General features: G+C 44.8%; 2 protein-coding genes across 3 annotated transcripts in view; one reads left to right on the top strand and one right to left on the bottom strand.

The window, feature by feature from the left end:
- LOC138968894 (protocadherin-1-like) overlaps positions 1-17,500 on the top strand; it is a 139,446-nt gene that overhangs the window by 3,333 nt on the left and 118,613 nt on the right. The window lies entirely within an intron of this gene.
- Positions 1-17,500, bottom strand: part of LOC138967968 (glutamic acid-rich protein-like) — a 19,040-nt gene that overhangs the window by 1,125 nt on the left and 415 nt on the right. Inside the window, exon 2 of the mRNA XM_070340530.1 lies at positions 1,177-1,336. Coding sequence (XP_070196631.1) covers positions 1,177-1,336 — 160 coding nt within the window. The remainder of the gene's footprint in view (positions 1-1,176; positions 1,337-17,500) is intronic.

The raw sequence follows: 17,500 nt of genomic DNA, 5'->3' as shown, positions 1-17,500 counted from the left end.
GTGTGTGTGTGTGTGTGTGTGTGTGTGTGCTTGTGTGTGTGTAGAGCGATTCAGAGTAAACTACTGGACCGATCTTTATGACATTTGACATGAGAGTTCCTGGGTATGATATCCCCGGACGTTTTTTTCATTTTTTCGATGAATGTCTTTCATGACGTCATATCCGGCTTTTTGTAAAAGTTGAGGCGGCACTGTCACACCCTCATTTTTCAATCAAATTGATTGAAATTTTGGCCAAGCAATCTTCGACGAAGGCCGGACTTCGGTATTGCATTTCAGCTTGGTGGCTTAAAAATTAATTGATGACTTTGGTCATTACAAATCTGAAAATTGTAAAAAAAAATAAAAATGTATAAAACGATCCAAATTTACGTTCATATTATTCTTCATCATTTTCTGATTCCAAAAATATATAAATATGTTATATTTGGATTAAAAACAAGCTCTGAAAATTAAAAAAAAATTAAAATTATGATCAAAATTAAATTTTTGAAATCAATTTAAAAACACTTTCATCTTATTCCTTGTCGGTTCCTGATTCCAAAAACATATAGATATGATATGTTTGGATTAAAAACACGCTCAGAAAGTTAAAACGAAGAGAGGTACAGTAAAGCGTGCTATGAAGCACAGCGCAACCGCTACCGCGCCAAACAGGCTCGTCACTTTCACTGCCTTTTGCACTAGCGGCGGACTACGTTCAATTTCATTCTGTGAGTTTCACAGCTTGACTAAATGTAGTAATTTCGCCTTGCGCGACTTGTTTATCTTTGTCTTCCTCTACCTTTTCCTCCTCTTCCTCGTTAGTCTCCTCCCCCCTCCCCTTCCTGCCCTTTTGGTATCTTCTCCCTCTTTATCACCCTCTCCCCGTCTCCATCTTTTTCATTCTTGTCGCCTCCGCCTCATATCACCTTCTTTCTCCCCCTCGCTTTCTCCTCAACTTTGTTCTCCCCTTTGTCATCCCCATTCTCCTCCTTCGTTTGTACCTTCTTCTCCTCAGCTGCCTCCTCCTCCTTCACCTCCTCGCCCCCTCCTCTCCCTTCTCCTCTATACCATCTTCTCCTCCTTTTTTTTATCTTTGTCTCCCTCTACCTTCTCCTCCTCCTTGTTCCTCTCCTTTTTGTGCACCCCCCCCCCCCCTCTTCCTCCCTCTTAGGTATCTTCCCCCTATATCACCTTCTTCCTCCTCTTCTTCTTCCTCCTCCTCTTCTTCCTCCTCCTCTTCTTCCTCCTCCTCTTCTTCCTCCTCCTCTTCTTCCTCCTCCTCTTCTTCCTCCTCCTCTTCTTCCTCCTCCTCCTTCTTTCCACATCTTCTTTTGTGTTGCCTCACTTTATCCTTCAATTCACGACCCACCTGTTTTCTTTCGCTGTACAACTGTAGAGTTCTATGATATGTTTTCCTCGTTTGCTACGTGGTAGTAGATTGACAGATTGCTTCGTAACCACACCCCTTAATGCGAATATCTTATTTGACGGTGTCTATTCACTGATAATTATAACACGGTTTTGTACACCTGTGTCACTGACAAATTAACAGTGTTGGTCTGTGCTTTAAAAAAAAACACACAAAAAACCACGATAAAAGTCGGAAAACCAACTAAATTAAAGCTTGGGAATACCAAAAACGAAAAGGAAGAACAATTAAACAAGCAAAAATTGTAACTGGATGGGTTTTTACTATTGTGGCTTCTTCTTCTTCTTCTTCTTGGCGTTCGCAGAGGTTACACAATCAGTCCAGCACTGGTGATAAATGTTGTTGTTTTCTCCAACTCCTGTCGACTGCCGTATAGTTTGGTCTGCAAGGGAGTTGGTGACGGCCACACTTCTTTTCGTTCCTCATCTAGTAAGGGACATCGCTGTAAGATGTGTTCCGCTGTTTGGTCTTCTTGACCGCAGGCACAGGTTGGTGATGGCGCCAGCTTGAACTTTCGGTTCATGTGAGCATTGAGCCTGTTGTGGCCAGTACGCAGCCTGATGAGGTTGACTTGCTGCTCTCTGGACATTGTGTGGTAGTCATCTCTGTTTGTCCTTGGCCTCATCAATGCCTTGATGATTGTCTTCTGCTCACTAAAGCTGACACTGTTTTCAGGTTGGTCTTCCACGGCTCCTTCTTTCGCCAGCTCATCTGCCCTTTCATTTCCTGGTATCCCACAGTGTGCTGGTATCCACTGGAGGACAACTCTTCTGGTTTGTCTGACCATCTGTAATGCTTTGGCCAGCTGTGGGAGTTTGTCGTTCTCTAGGGCCTGAAGGACTGAAAGGGCGTCCGAGAGGAAGACAACTTGGTAGCAAGGGTCTGCGGAGTCCTGAACCAAGGAGGCGGCCTGCATGAGAGCTTCTGCTTCTGCTTTATAGTTTGTGCAGTGTTTGCCAGTGGCAACGCTGGATGTAGCTGTATGTCCCCCAGGGAACTGGATGAGAATGCCTGCACCTCCATTGAGCACGGCGTTAAGACCATGACAGACGGGCAACACAAAACAATGTTTTCGACAAAAACTCCAACTCAAAACGTTGGAGAAACACATGTTTTCAAAGCGGGGATGTCACACGCGAAACACACAGACTAGCATGCTTCCTGTTTTCACAGAAATATCGGTCAGTGTCAGCTTGACCCGTTCCAGCTACCGCGCTGTGTGCGGTCAGTTTGTACACATGCATGCATGCAGCGCCCACTCAAACGGTCAGTGTCAGGTTGACCCGTCCAGTACAGCGTACTGCGCTTGTTCGGGTTTCGGGTTTGTAAACAACACGGCTGAAAGCGCACACTGATATTAGTGACTCTTGTCAAACGTTACAGGCTCCATATAGCTCTAGTAAGGATTCAGGGCTCCAGTACTACCTTCAATCGGTACCGCCTCTGGATCGGCCATTTTTTTCTCTCTTGTTGATGCCGGAAACCGAGTCACGTGAATTGATCGTCCGCTGTTCATTGGCTGACTACCAAAACGTGTTTTCAGATTTTAGAGCAGGCTCTAAAACCAAAAACACGACGCGGAAACACGAAACAGTGTTTTCCGAAACGCGTTTTGAGGGATGTCACACGGGAAACACGCTGTTTTGTGTTTGTTTTGAGAGAAAACACTGTTTTGTGTAGTCCGTCTGTCATGGGCTTTAGTTGCTGATCCATCGGTGTATACATGGATCCACGCCTCTTTTGGGTACTGTTCGTCGATCAGGGCTAAGGTGAGTGCCTGTCGAGCTGTGTCATTCTGATCTTCTCCTGAGGTAACATGTGGAACACTGGTGCAGATCTGGATGCCTGGTTTCTCTGTTGCCTTGGGGGTTTCCTCTTCTTCTTGAGTCAGAGGTAGAGTGTTCTGTGGGAGGACTTCTCTGTACTGTCGAGAAAGTCTCTTGCTCTCGTGTACAAAACTGCTCCGTTTGAGCCGGTTCTTGGTGAGGTTGCTCAGTCTGTGCTTCATGGGGTGGTCGGGTAGGCACTTGAGCTTCTCGGCCTGTACCATAGTCTTGGCTTCTCTTCTCTGACAGAGGGGTTGGATGGTGGTAAGCTTCTCCATTTCCTTGATGGGCGTGGATTTCATTGCACCAGTGATGAGTCGGAGGGCCTGGTTTTGCACACGGTCAAGGGTCTGCAGGTTTGTCTTGGCTGAGGTTGACCACGCTGTGGAGCCGTACTCGAGGTGGGGTCTGATTGTTCCCTGGTATACTGTCTTCAGTATCTTCTCGTTCGCTCCCCAGGTGGTACCTGCCAGCTTCCTGAGTATGGCTAGCTTGCGCCGGGCCTTCGTCTCTGCCTGTGCAATGTGTGGTTTCCAGGTCTGCCGTCTATCAAAGGTGACACAAGGTACGTTGCTTCTTCATCCTCTCTCAGAGGAGTTCCACCAAGCCTAATGGTTCCGGCTTTCTGCTTTGGCGACAGTGTGAATAGGGTGGTGGAGGATTTCTCCTTGTTGATGGAGACGCACCAATCTTCTGCCCATGCGTTCAGCCTATCTGCCGCTTGCTGCATTCTGTAGGTGGCAGTACTTGCGTGCTCCTCCTTGCACCAGATCACAAGGTCGTCTGCGTAGAGAGCAGCTTTGATCCCCTTGGGCATCTCAGACACCAGATCGTCGATGAAGAGAAGGAAGAGTGTGGGGGAGAGGACTCCGCCCTGAGGGACGCCATGACGAAGGAGGAACTTCTTGCTTTTGGTCTGGTCGACGTTAACTCTTGCCCTGCGGTTATAGAGGTAAGAGCGAATCCACTGGTACATGTTGCTGGACACGCCTTTCCTCAGCAGTTTTACAAGGAGTCCATCTTTCCAGACCTTGTCAAAGGCCTTCTGAAGATCTATCCAGGTGACGAAGACCAGCTTCTGTTCCTGAAAGGCATCTTCAACTTCTTGCGCCAGGTAAGTGACCTGATCTTCAGTGCTGCGGAACTGTCGGAATCCAGCTTGTTCAGGGGCGAGGAGGTTCCTGGATTCCAGGTACCACCTGAGGCGCTCGTTCACAATTCTCTCCAGGGTCTTCACAACACAGCTGGTGAGGCTGATTGGGCGATAGCTGGTGGCCTTCTTTGGATCCTTCCCTTTTTTTAAGATGGGGATCATGATCGCTTCTCGCCAGAGTTGTGGTAGCGATCCTTCTTGCCAGCTGCTGTTGAAGACCTCGAGTAGCTTGTTCTCTGCTGCGCTACCAAGGTGGGTTAGCATCTCGTTGGTGATGCCGTCTGGGCCAGGGGACTTCTTCGCCTTTGACTTTTTCAGAGCTGAGTGCAGCTCGTGGAGTGTGAGTGGTTGACTCATGGCGTCCACTGTCGACTGTCTGGCAGGTCTCTCTCTTTTCTCTCTTCTTGCTTCTCTCTGTTTCTCGGGGCTAACATGGAGGTTGCTCTCAGCTGCATAGCTTTCAGCAAATTGGTTGGCAGCATGCTTTCCAGTTAGCACCTTCTCGTTCTCTTCTAATGTGATCTTTCCTCTGCTGGTGTTCTCATCATTCAACTGCTTGGTGAGCCTCCAGAGCTTTCTGCCATCCTTCTCAAGGTTCAGAGAGCTTGTTTTCTCTTGCCAGCTTCTCCGTCTTGCCTGTAGCTTCTTTTTGAGAAATATGGCTTTGGCTTCCTGGAGGCGGATGTTGTTGTTTTGTGACGGGTTGACTTCTGCTTCCCTTCTGGCGTCTGCCAGATCATCATCCAGTTCCTGCAATTCATTGCTCCAGTAGGGCTTATAGTCTCTCCTGGCACCCCTGGGAATGGACTCATGCGCTGCTCTGAGGATGCTCATGTTGAAGTCCTTCGCCATCATGTTGATGTCTCGACCCTCGACTCTGATGTCTTTGGTGAGTTCGCTGGTGCGGTGTCTAAAGAGGAACCAGTTCGCTCTTTTGTAGTTCCACCGTGGGAAGGAAGCTTCAGTGCAGGACTCCATACCCAGGGTCAAAAAGACTGGCCGATGGTCACTTCCACCTAGCTGTTCTCCGACCTCTCTGCTGGTTAGCTGGTGCATGTCTTCCGTGCAGAAGGCTAGGTCAGGAGTTGATGTAGTGTGCCATCTTCTGGAGTAGAATGTAGGGCAGTCAAAGGGACTGTTCAAAAGGATGAGACCTTTGTCGTCCTGCCAGTTCTCCACCTCTTCTCCTCTCCGATCCAGGTGGTCATATCCCCAACTCTGTGAATGACTGTTGAAGTCACCCACCACGATGAAGTTGGAGGCCTTTGCGGGGATCGTGTCAAGGGCGAGGTGTCTATCATTGGGGCAGTAGAAGTTGACAAGATGGAATTCTGATGTCTTCGTCTGGATTCGAATCACCTGATATTCGGAGTCCTCCATGTGCGTTTCTATCAAACAGGCATTGATGTTGTTCCTGATGAGGGTCAGGATTCCTCCTTTGCTTCGGTCTGTTCTGTCGGACCTAAGGCATTGGTAGCCTCTCACTTTGAAGGACTTTTGGGGTGTCAGGTGCGTCTCCTGAATACAGCAGATGTTGATGTTCTTCTCATGCAGGATATGCTCCAACTCTGTCTTCTTGTTCAGGATACTTTCTGCGTTCCAGTGCATGACCTGAAAAGGTCGCTGCTGACTGGGTTTCTTCCTGGTTGTGGTGGTGCCAGTCACTCTCCTCCCGCGTCCCCTGGCGTGACAAGACGGACGGGAGGGACCTCCAGTAGTTGGGGCTGGGTCCCTTTGAGGCATGGGACCCGACGCTGCTCCACCCTGGGGGGTCCTCAATGGGCGAGCGCCATTTCCATCTGTGCTGGTTGATTGTGTCATCATTTGCGTAAGTGCGTGTACCCGTGGTTTGTTAGAATGCGCCGTGCGGCCCGGGTCCTCCGTCTTCAGCATTCGGGGTTTTCTGTCGGGGTTACCTCACCCTTAGCTCATGGCCCGTACGTCCTACCCTGAGAGCACAGGGGGGAGGATTTGCCGGGATCCCACCCGGAGCCAGTTTGGTCCGCGGCCGCAAGCGGCTGATCTCCATATCTGAAGACCGTTCCCCTATCCGCCACCCGGGGACGCGCTGGGTTGGGGGTGGTCGCCCCACTGAAAATCCCACACTGGGTTAAGAAAGATCAGCCTGTCCCAGACTATTGTGGCTTGAACAGCTGGTCCGATGGACGGCGAAATGAGAACAAGGGAATATTTTGCAATCTCAAGAGAGGGTAGGCTGTCCTTGTCTTGAAATCTAATCTTCAATCCGACTTGTTTTGTTCTTTCTTGTTTAATTCTGTCTTCTTTGTTTCTGTGAATTTTTTTCGTCTTTTCTTTCTTTCTTTCGTTCTTTCAATTTGTTCCCTTCATATATTTTCATAGTGTAATTTGTAAAGCTATTATCATCATTTGCATTACCTGCGCATCAGTGTGACTTTGCCAATCAAAATTGACATAAGATCACACCATAAAACAGCGATAGAGGAATATCAGTTGAGAAATGCAGACGAAACAACTGCGTGTTTTACAATACCGCACCTCTCTTTTAAAGACTTTATCGTATGTCGATTATGTGGCTGTTCTCTTTATATAGTATAACCGGGCTCTTCATTTTATCACAGTCGTAATTCATTGTCAATGGTTTTATGTACCGACGAAACAGGACCAAGTAGACTCCCACAACACAGCGTTATCGTTGCGTTCAGGTTCTCTCCTCTAAAGTTTGTCCGCGTGCCCTTGTTGGGGTCACGCTGAGAGGCTCACCGAGACTGTAAGGACTTTGCAGATAAGATTAAGATCCTTGTTTTGGCGTGCATGGGTTACCATACTTTACGCAAACGATTTTGGGAAGGTTTGGTTTTGGCATGCCTGTGTCGCCGTACGTTGCGTACACATGAGATGTAGGGGATACAATGGAATGCCCCTTTTAAGACCTCGCAAAATCTGAGAAAATTAGGTCTTATATAACAAGGCAGTCTTAACAAGGCAGTCTTAACAAGGCAGTCTTAACAAGGCAGTCTTAACAAGGCAGTCTTAACAAGGCAGTCTTAACATGGGGGTACATTTGCAGAGGTTTTGAACAAAAAGTCTGAGAAAACAAGGTCTTAAAAGGGAATGAGTCTTAAATTGGGGGTCTAAAAGGGGGGTTCCGCTGTATATATATATATATATGCATGTGGCATGCCTGGGTTGCCATACTTCAGTGTTGGCTTGTTTTGGCATCTCTGGGTTTCTATAGTTTAACTTGAGACGACCTGTACCTTCACTCAGGGAGGCAGATTTCATGTGTGCTGTGTCAAAAACTAGAACTGATATGTTTGTGTAACTCAGATAGCGGATGTAAGTAGGTCTCCCTGAAGAAAAAAGTCTGCGATTATTCTGTTTTGTAAACTGGACAAAATGACTTCTGGCTGAGACAGCAGTAGTCGTCATCGTCGTCGTCGTCGTCGTCGTCATCGTCATCGTAGTAGTAGTAGAATTCGAAAAAAAAGAAGAGATAGGGGAAGCAGTATTTGCCTTTATGCAATTCTGTGTTTGCTATGATTTACTACACGTATCTTGTGGTAAGTTACGGGATGTTCGGTCCCGCAGTGGGGCACTGCGGTTATGAAATTAAAAGCCCCTCCTGTTTTTGGAACCGCAGGAGCTTTCTAGTTTGCTGTTAGGTAGATTTTTGGTTCCTCTTTCCTGTCATGCTCTCTTTTTCTTCATGAATTCTTTTCTTTTTTCTGCCTTCTTGCTCATTCACCTGTATTTTTTCCAAAAATCTCTTCTCTTGCCGCTTGTCTCGCGATTCATGTATAGTTTAATCTGTTAGTGTTCTGATGTAAGTCCAGCAGTAGATAGGTTAAGCCTATTTTAACATACTGGAAACTGGTAATCTTCCAGTAGGTATTAATTTAGTTTTACTAAAGCCTGCTGGGACACAAGTAATGGGTTAGTGCATTTGTAAACAGGAATCGCTTGACAAGTGGCCCCCTTCATCCCCCCCTTCCTCGTCCTGATATGGCTCTGCGTAGTCGGCTGGACGTTAAGCAACAAATAAACAAACAAACAAACAAACGGGATGTTCGGTGTAATTATCTAAGTTAGTAACAGCCATCATCATTATCCCTGTTAATGTCGATTCTGGTACTAATATGACGCCATGATGCTTTGCCTAATTTGACAATGTTCATTCCTAATTCCACTGAGATCAATCGGCATACCTCCCCCTCCCTTTTTAAACACAAGGTTTTATGCCAGCATGACGTTCTCTGTGTTTCGCCCTTTTTGTCTGTCTGTCTGTCTGTCTGTCTGTCTGTCTGTCTGTCTGTCTGTCTGTCTGTCTGTCTGTCGCTCTGTCGCTCTGTCTCTCTTGTCTGTCTCTCTGTCTGTCTGTCAGTCTGTCTGTCTGTCTGTCTGTCTGTCTGTCTCTGTCTGTCTGTCTGTCTGTCTGTCTGTCTGTCTGTCTCTGCTTCTCTCTCTCTATCTCTCTCTCACGCTCTCTCTCTTACGCTCTCTCTCTCTCTCTTCTCTCTCTCCCCCACTCTCTCTCTCTCTCTCTCTCTCTCTCTCTCTCTCTCTCTCTCTCTCTCTCTCTCTCTCTCTCTCTCTCTCTCTCTCAAGGACAGAAGAATCAAGGAGTTTACGTTAGTTTACACTTATTACAAAAGCCTTCGTCTAACCGCTGGTCTCTTTGTGCACATGTAGATAGATCAGTGCTGTTACCCTCTTCTTTTAGCCACACTTTTTTTTTTTAAATCCCTTTACAAACTTCCAAACTTTTGTTTAAATTCGTGTCTTTTTTTTTATTTAATTTTGTATCCGTGTTTTTTCTTGTGTTTTTTGTGTGTTTTTTTTGTGTGTGGGGGGGGGGGGTTGTTGCATTTTTTTTCTTTATAATTTTATTTTGATCGTGCCTTGACAGTCCAAGCCTCCACACATATCGACGTTTAGTGAGAATAATTGGATTTTCCATATATAACAACTTTTTTCATCTACTAACAGTAACACTATCTTTGACGGCTGGTTTACTCTACTTCTAAGGCAGATCAAAATTAATGGTAAAGTAGATTTACCAAGTTTGTTCCTGTGTGGGCTTAGTAAGGAAAAAGTTTTTAGCCTGCATTGTCTTCTGCACAAAGTCGAACAGACATCTGACGCTGAAGTGGAACTAAAGAGACACCGTTTCTTAGACAGTTTTTGGCTCACGTAAGTGTAGCCTATGCGATGCTAACTTTTGTCTGTCTGTGCGTGTGTATGTGTGTATGTGTGTGATAGAAACTTTAACATTTGACTAAACACCGAAATACTAATTTTACCTGATTATTATCCAAGCAACAGCTTCAAATTAAAGTATTGAAGCAATGATCAACATTTCGTCGGCACGTATGTAGTTAAAGTGTGTATCCAAAGAAAACGGGTGGTGGTGGGTTTTGGGGGGGGGGGGGGTAAAAACAGGTGACTGGTTTGTGTCGTGTGTGGTATGTACACCAGGTTAGGGGTCAAGGTTAAGTCAGATCGCGTGAAGGATTGTGGTATAGATACAGTTCTCACCCAGCTGCAGTTCGCCGATTCGGGGAAGACGATTTCACATTGTTCGGTTTTGTAGCCCCAGAAAAATAGATGAAAGAAGATTCTTTCTTTCTTTATTTGGTGTTTAACGTCGTTTTCAACCACGAAGGTTATATCGCGACGGGATAAAGAAGATACCAAAGGAGATTTCCAACAGGTTGATCTGCACAGCGTGTTTCCAGAGTGTGCGCGAGGAAGCGCTGTCGAAAGCGCAGTGTCGATCTGGCAGTCGTGTCCCCGTAAGTAGGCTACAGACAGACAGATCTAGATCTAGTGTCTCCCACTCTTGCACCGTGTCACCTATGCTTACTGTGTGTGTGTATGTGTGACGGAGTGAATGAGTTTGTGTTACTGTTTGTCGATTTCTTACGGGAGCCTTGAAGGCTTCGCCTCTTGTGTTTCTTAGTCATTAGTTTGAAGTTTTTGTCTGAAAGCGTATAGAATCTGTGGGTCTAAAAGAAACTGCAAATTGCATTGAGAAACAAATATAGTTGTCTTTTAAAATTAAAACACCGTTCATACCTGCAGTTGTTCCCCGCTCAGTCTGTCTGTCTCTATCTGTCTGATTGTCCGTCTATCTGTATCCCTATATCCCGGTATCCCTGTCTGTCTGTCTGTCTCTCTGGCTGTCTGTCTGTCTGTCTCTGTCCCTCTCTCTCTCTCTCTCTCTCTCTCTCTCTCTCTCTCTCTCTCTCTCTCTTTATCTCTCTCTCTTTATCTCTCTCTCTTTATCTCTCGTTTTCTCTTTCTCTTCTTTATCAGCCCAGCCAATCTACGGGCAGTGCCTGTGATTACTTACCTGTTCTCTTCCAATTAAAAAGACCAATTGATCACACTGCTTCCTTTAAAGAAAAGCAAAAGACAGCAACAAAACATAAGGCCAAAAAAAAAAGTGTGGTTACGGTAACATACTATTAGCCAAAAAATATAGGGTAGGAAGGTAGGCAATCACTTTTTTTTTTACACTTTTTTTTCTAATGTGTACAAATTAAACCTACTTGACAGGGAAATAAGTGTGCGACTCGGGCGATTTCGCTTTCATTGCGTTTTCTGCACTCGTTTTTTTTTTTTTTTTTTTTTGTTTTGACAAATGTAATAAAAAAGTTATAGGGTCGGCCCCTAAAAATAGGGTAGGTCGGGTTACCGTAACCACACCTATTTTTTTTTTAGGCCTAAAGTCTGCACCGGCCTCTCTGCAGCAGTTAATAACCAGTAATTCTTATTGAGTTTCTAGTTCTGCTGCGCAAAAGTTGATACCTTGCTGCCAATGTTTCTTTTTGACGAGGATTAATAAGCTTCTTGTATTGACATTTGTAACAGCAGATAAATCATAGATTTACATTTGTGGCCATGGAAAGCGGTGCGTTTCTTAAATACAGTATGTACAGTCGATTTGTCTGTGCCCCTTTCCGCCGCGGAATCTTTCGCATGCGTACTGATTTCCTATTCGTCATGCAGCTTTGAAAGGTCATAGTTTTAGACGAACGCGTTTGCCCTTTTACAGGTGAATGCGAGTGGAATACAAATGTGCGGTATACGCCTTAAAAACTGATAAAAAGGTATTTAGTTTTCAAGCTCAAATAACAGAACACGGAAGAGGAAAAACTCATCTACCGCTCTGCACTATAACCAAGCAGAGAGAACAAACGAAACGTGATATATATGCAACAGGTTTTTTTGTTTGTGTTTTTTTTCTCTCCTTAATTCTCTCCTGACTGCGCGGTTGCGATCAACAACTAATAATACTTGATCGTTTCTTACCTGCTTCTGAGATACTTCTGAACCTGTTCTTTTTGTTACAGTAAAAACCAGTCTCAAGGTTTGTGATTTTTGCTTTTTTTTGATGGCTCGATCGATGGATTGGACATGGATGGAATGTTTACTCTAATACAGTACAGAAAAAAGCTCCTCGACCTAAAAGTGAGCAAAAACACACACAAAACACAATAACGGAGATATAGTTTGTCCTACCGTTCACAATTGTTCCCCTTATGATAGATATTTATTGACCTTCCGACAGGTCACTGGCATTTCTCGGTGGCCTAGTGGTAAGGCGTCCGCCCCGTGATCGGGAGGTCGTGGATTCGAACCCCGGCCGGGCCATACCTAAGACTTTAAAATTGGCAATCTAGTGGCTGCTCCGCCTGGCGTCTGGCATTATGGGGTTAGTGCTAGGACTGGTTGGTCCGGTGTCAGAATAATGTGGCTGGGTGAGACATGAAGCCCGTGCTGCGACTTCTGTCTTGTGTGTGGCGCACGTTAAATGTCAAAGCAGCACCGCCCTGATATGGCCCTTCGTGGTCGGCTGGGCGTTAAGCAAACAAACAAACAAACAAACAAACTGGCATTTCTGTAGCTAACCTCTCCTGTGTTTTTGTGGAAGCAATTATTTTGTGACTCTGGTTCATTGATCGAACAGCTCTGAAGAAGAACACGTCTTCGCGATCGCTTTCTGCTCTACGAGGTGTCTTTCTTTCTCGGATACAGTGGAACACCCCATTATTCACCATCACACACACACACACACACACACACACACACACACACACACACACACACACACACACACAATCAATCACACACACACACACACACACACACACACACACACACACAATTTAAAGGCACAGTAAGCCTCCCGTAAACCATCACAGATACTGTCAGGCTTTTACACACAGTACAAACACCCTTTCATTTAAACACTCACCGCTTGAGAACATCCTAGATGCCCTCCGTAAAGAGCGAGCAATTTTCAAAGAATTTTTTTTTTAGTGGTTTATCTTACCCCTGAGCCATCGTGAACCCGTGTGATCAAGTTTCCTTTTTTCACAATGTAGTCGTCAGTTAGTAATTTGAATGCGACTCGCTGTGAGCTTATCTGCAATAGCACGTTATTAAGTACCTCTGACTATGCACGAAACAAACGGCTGTGGTTCACAAGAACTCTAGCTGTGGCTTTTGACTGTTCAGAGGAACTGGCGATTGGCATAAACCGTCGTCTGCTACGAGAACCACGACCTTGCGTGACCCTGCTTCCGGGCTTTTCTTTTTTCAAACTTTCAAAACTTCGAATTGTACTGATCTTTTCTTGATGAAAAAAGAATTCTTTTATGATTTAAGAATGTTTGTGTAACAAGCTGTCAATTTATTATTTAAATTTTAAAAGTTAGGTCTAGCACCAAAACGCACCACGGTCCGATTGTCTCAGACACAATCCGCAAAATTAATTCTTTGAAAATTGCTCGCTCTTTTCGTAGGGCACCTAGGATGTTCCCGTTTGGTGAGCTTTCCAATGGTAGGGTGTTTGTACTGTGTGTAAAAGCCTGACAGTATCTGTGATGGTTTACGGGAGGCTTACTGTTCCTTTAAGACTCCCTCCCTTTTAAGAACGTGTTTTCTCAGACTTTCTGATCATAACCTCTGTACATTTACCCGACATTTTAGATTTTCTCAGATGAAGGTCTAAAAAGGAGTAGTTCCACTGTATCCCTTCGTTCACGTGTCGGGTTGTTCCTTGATGTCGCAGTTGACAAAATGTCGAAACTTCTTTCCGACTGACAACGTCTATTGATATTCTTGTCATGGTAAAAAGTCTACAAAATGTCTTTTTTCACAGTTTTTGTCAGTTTTGTCTCAGTTATGGCTTAGTCTGTCGATAGCTGTGTAATATCTCGTTCTTGAGTGACATAATGACGTGTTTTATTGTGAACAAACACCTGTTGCAGTGATAGGAAGCTAGACTGCACCCTCGCCGGTGATAAGATTGGAATGTTCGTATCGCAATGACACACAGACACACACCGACAGATGCACGCAGATATATACACACAAAGAGACACACACCGACAGATGCACGCAGATACATACACACAAAGAGACACACACCGACAGATGCACGCAGATATATACACACAAAGAGACACACACCGACAGATGCACGCAGATATATACACACAAAGAGACACACACCGACAGATGCACGCAGATATATACACACAAAGAGACACACACCGACAGATGCACGCAGATATATACACACAAAGAGACACACACCGACAGATGCACGCAGATATATACACACAAAGAGACACGGACAGGCAGACATGCTGAGGCACACACACAAAGACACGCGTACTTTGGGGCACACACACACATGCACACATACACACACGCACGCACGCACACACGCACGCACTCACCCAAACACGCACACACACACACACACATACAGAGGCACACACACACACACGCACGCACGCACGCACACACACACACACGCACGCACGCACGCACAGTCACACGCACACGCACGCACACACCCACACACACACACACACACACACACACTCAGACAAACACGTACAATCGTCACAGCAGCTCTTTGTCCACATTCCAGACATTTCTAACAAATTTGCGAGGACGATAAATGAAGAGGCTCGCTCCGATGGCCCCATCAGGTAAAGTACTGTGGCCGTGAGTTCATTTCACTGTCCAACGGTTGGATAGATGCTCCACGCTTAGGTGAACTCAGCAGAATAGGGTCTATGGAGCGTGGAAAGTTGGAATGACAGAGAAAGGATGTCTCGCGACCAGTTAGCCAGTGAAAGCCAGTCTGTTATTATCGCAGGTGTGTGTGAAGATGAGTCGGTCGATCCCGTTTCAATTAATGCTGTCCTCTTTCATGTGTTTGTCTTTTGCATTGTTTCGCCGTGTGCGAGGAGGCTTTTTTTGTTTTGAGGTGGTATGTATGTGTGTAGGGGGTGGGCGTGTGTGTGTATGTGTGTGTGTGGAGTGGCCCGGGTGTCACAGTGTTTGCGCGTGCGTTCGCGTCCGGGCGTCTGCGTGCGTGCGTCGTGTATTTTCAATTCCTTCCCAATGTACCCCGTCCCTCTCTCTCTCTCTCTCTCTCTCTCTCTCTCTCTCTCTCTCTCTCTCTCTCTCTCTCTCTCTCTCTCTCTCTCTCTCTCTCTCTCTCCCTCCCCCCTCTCTCTCTCTCTCTCTCTCTCTCTCTCTCTCTCTCTCTCTCTCTCTCTCCCTCCCTCCCTCCCTCTCTCTCTTATTTTCCCAAAACACTTTACGAAACGTTGCAAACAAAACCTTCCAAGTATACAGACTAGCTACGGATAATTATGTTCTTTGTGAATAACAGGCCGTGTCCTTGATATCAAGATAATTAAATTGGGCAGTTACAGAAAGAGGATCCTCCTTTTCGTCACGCAGGTACTGACTCTTACCGACAATGGGATGTAAACCACTTTTGCTATGCTGTCCTGAAACGAAAATGCTTTCAATTCCGACTTCAACATTACCGCACTGACTTTGAATTATATTTAATCTTTGTAGTTTCTGATCTCACTGGTACAGACTCTTACCGCCAATGGAAACTACTTTTATTTTGCGTCGTGAAACAAAAATGCGTTCAATTCCGATTCCAACAATACCGCATTTTCAATGATATTTAATCTTTGTAGTTTTTGATCTCGCAGGTACTGACTCTTACCGACAATGTAAACCACTTTTGCTATGCGTCGTGACACAAAAATGCTTTCAACTTCGACTTACTTCAACATTACCACACTTTGAATCATATTTCATCTTGGTAGTGTCTGATCTCTTTGAAGATTGCGGCGTGCTTTTTGAAGCCACAAAAGGCAGTAGTAATTGGCTTGAAATGGACGAGGGCATTCAGCCTCAATCTGCTAAAGAGGCCCCAGGTGCGTTCAGACACGAGCTAAAGTACCAGCCATTTCGCAGAGCCCATGAAATATTAAAATCTGTAATGTGTCAGGATTAGGATATTACACAAAGCTCTCGTGTCGAGACGCTCTGGAATAATCCGGCACGAACAGGCGACATGGGAGAAAATTATACTGCATTATACATCTGGCTGTCATACCAGCAGACTGCTCACATTAAGTGGTGGCAGGTTAAAAAAAATTTTTTAAAAAAACCCACCCATTGTGACACTAAATGAGAGGTGTGACTTTGAATATTGCGTATGAATACCTTGTAGTGTTTGCTCACAAGCACGCGGGTGTGAAATGATAGGCATCATTCTTTTATTTATTCCGGACCTGTGCCGTGTGTGATGGAATGTCCATGCACTTGTGTGTAGGGCTGTCAGCCTAGAGAATGAAAGGACAAGCATGATGCCATTTCGTTTGATTTCTGCGGCTTCGCTTTTTGTGTCGTGCATGTGGTGTGGTGTCATGTTTTTTCTCTGCTGAATTTCCCTCTTTCGTTTTGTGTGTGTAGTTTTGTTGTTGTTGTTGTTTATGTTGGTTTTGCTGGTTTCTCCTTTCTTTCTACATTTCTGTCTGTCTGCCTGTTTTGTCTTTTCTTTCACTGTATACATTTCTCGTCCGTTCTTCTCCCTTCCTTTCTTCCTTCCTTCTTTCCTTCCCTAATCATTCCAGTTCCCTCCTTCTTCATTCTTCCTCTTTTTACATTTAGTCAAGTTATGACTAAATGTTTTAACATAGAGGGGGGAATCGAGACGAGGGTCGTGGTGTGTGTGTGTGTGTGTGTGTGTGTGTGTGTGTGTGTGTGTGTGTCTGTGTCTGTGTCTGTGTGTCTGTGTGTGTGTGTGTGTGTGTGTCTGTGCGCGTGTGTGTGTAGTCGGAGCGATTCAGACTAAACTACTGGATCGATCTTTATGACATTTTACATGAGAGTTCCTGGGTATGATATCCCCAGACGTGTTTATCATTTCTTTGATAAATGTCTTGAATGACGTCATATCCGGCTTTTTGTAAAAGTTGAGGCGGCACTGTCACACCTTCATTTTTCAATCAAATTGATTGAAATTTTGGCCAAGCAATCTTCGACGAAGGCCGGACTTCGGTATTGCATTTGAGCATGTAGGCGTAAAAAAATTAATTAATGACTTTTGTCATTAAAAATCTGAAAATTGTAATTAAAATTATTTTTTTTATAAAACGATCCAAAATTACTTTTATTTTATTCTTCATCATGTTCTGTTTCCAAAAACAAATAAATATGTTATATTTGGAATAAAAACAAGCTCTGAAAATTAAAAATATAAAAATTATGATTAAAATTAAATTTCCGAACTCGTTTTAAAAATAATGTCATCTTATTCCTTGTCGGTTCCTGATTCCAAAAAAATATAGATATGATATGTTTGGATTAAAAACACGCTCAGAAAGTTAAAACGAAGAGAGGTACAGTAAAGCGTGCTATGCAGCACAGCGCAACCGCTACCGCGCTAAACATGTACAGGCTCGTCATTTTCACTGCCTTTTGCACTAGCGGCGGACTACGGTCATTGTGAAAAAATGCAGTGCGTTCAGTTTCATTCTGTGAGTTCCACAGCTTGACTAAATGTAGTAATTTTGCCTTACGCGACTTGTCACTTCTTCCTAGAATGTACCTTCATGTATGTATGGTAACACCATAAACATCATATTATAGTCACCGGCCTTTGATACCGCTGCGCTGTATGTCCATATCACACTCAATCAATCAATATGAGACTTATATCGCGCGTATTCCGTGGGTACAGTTCTATATCTAAGCGCCGGGAATCTGAGCGCCGGGATTTTTATTTTT

The sequence above is a fragment of the Littorina saxatilis genome, linkage group LG6 (genome assembly GCF_037325665.1).
Source record: "Littorina saxatilis isolate snail1 linkage group LG6, US_GU_Lsax_2.0, whole genome shotgun sequence".
Taxonomy (NCBI): Eukaryota; Metazoa; Mollusca; class Gastropoda; order Littorinimorpha; family Littorinidae; genus Littorina; species Littorina saxatilis.
Note: the sequence above shows the minus strand (reverse complement) of the source record. Positions and strands in the feature narration are given on the sequence as shown.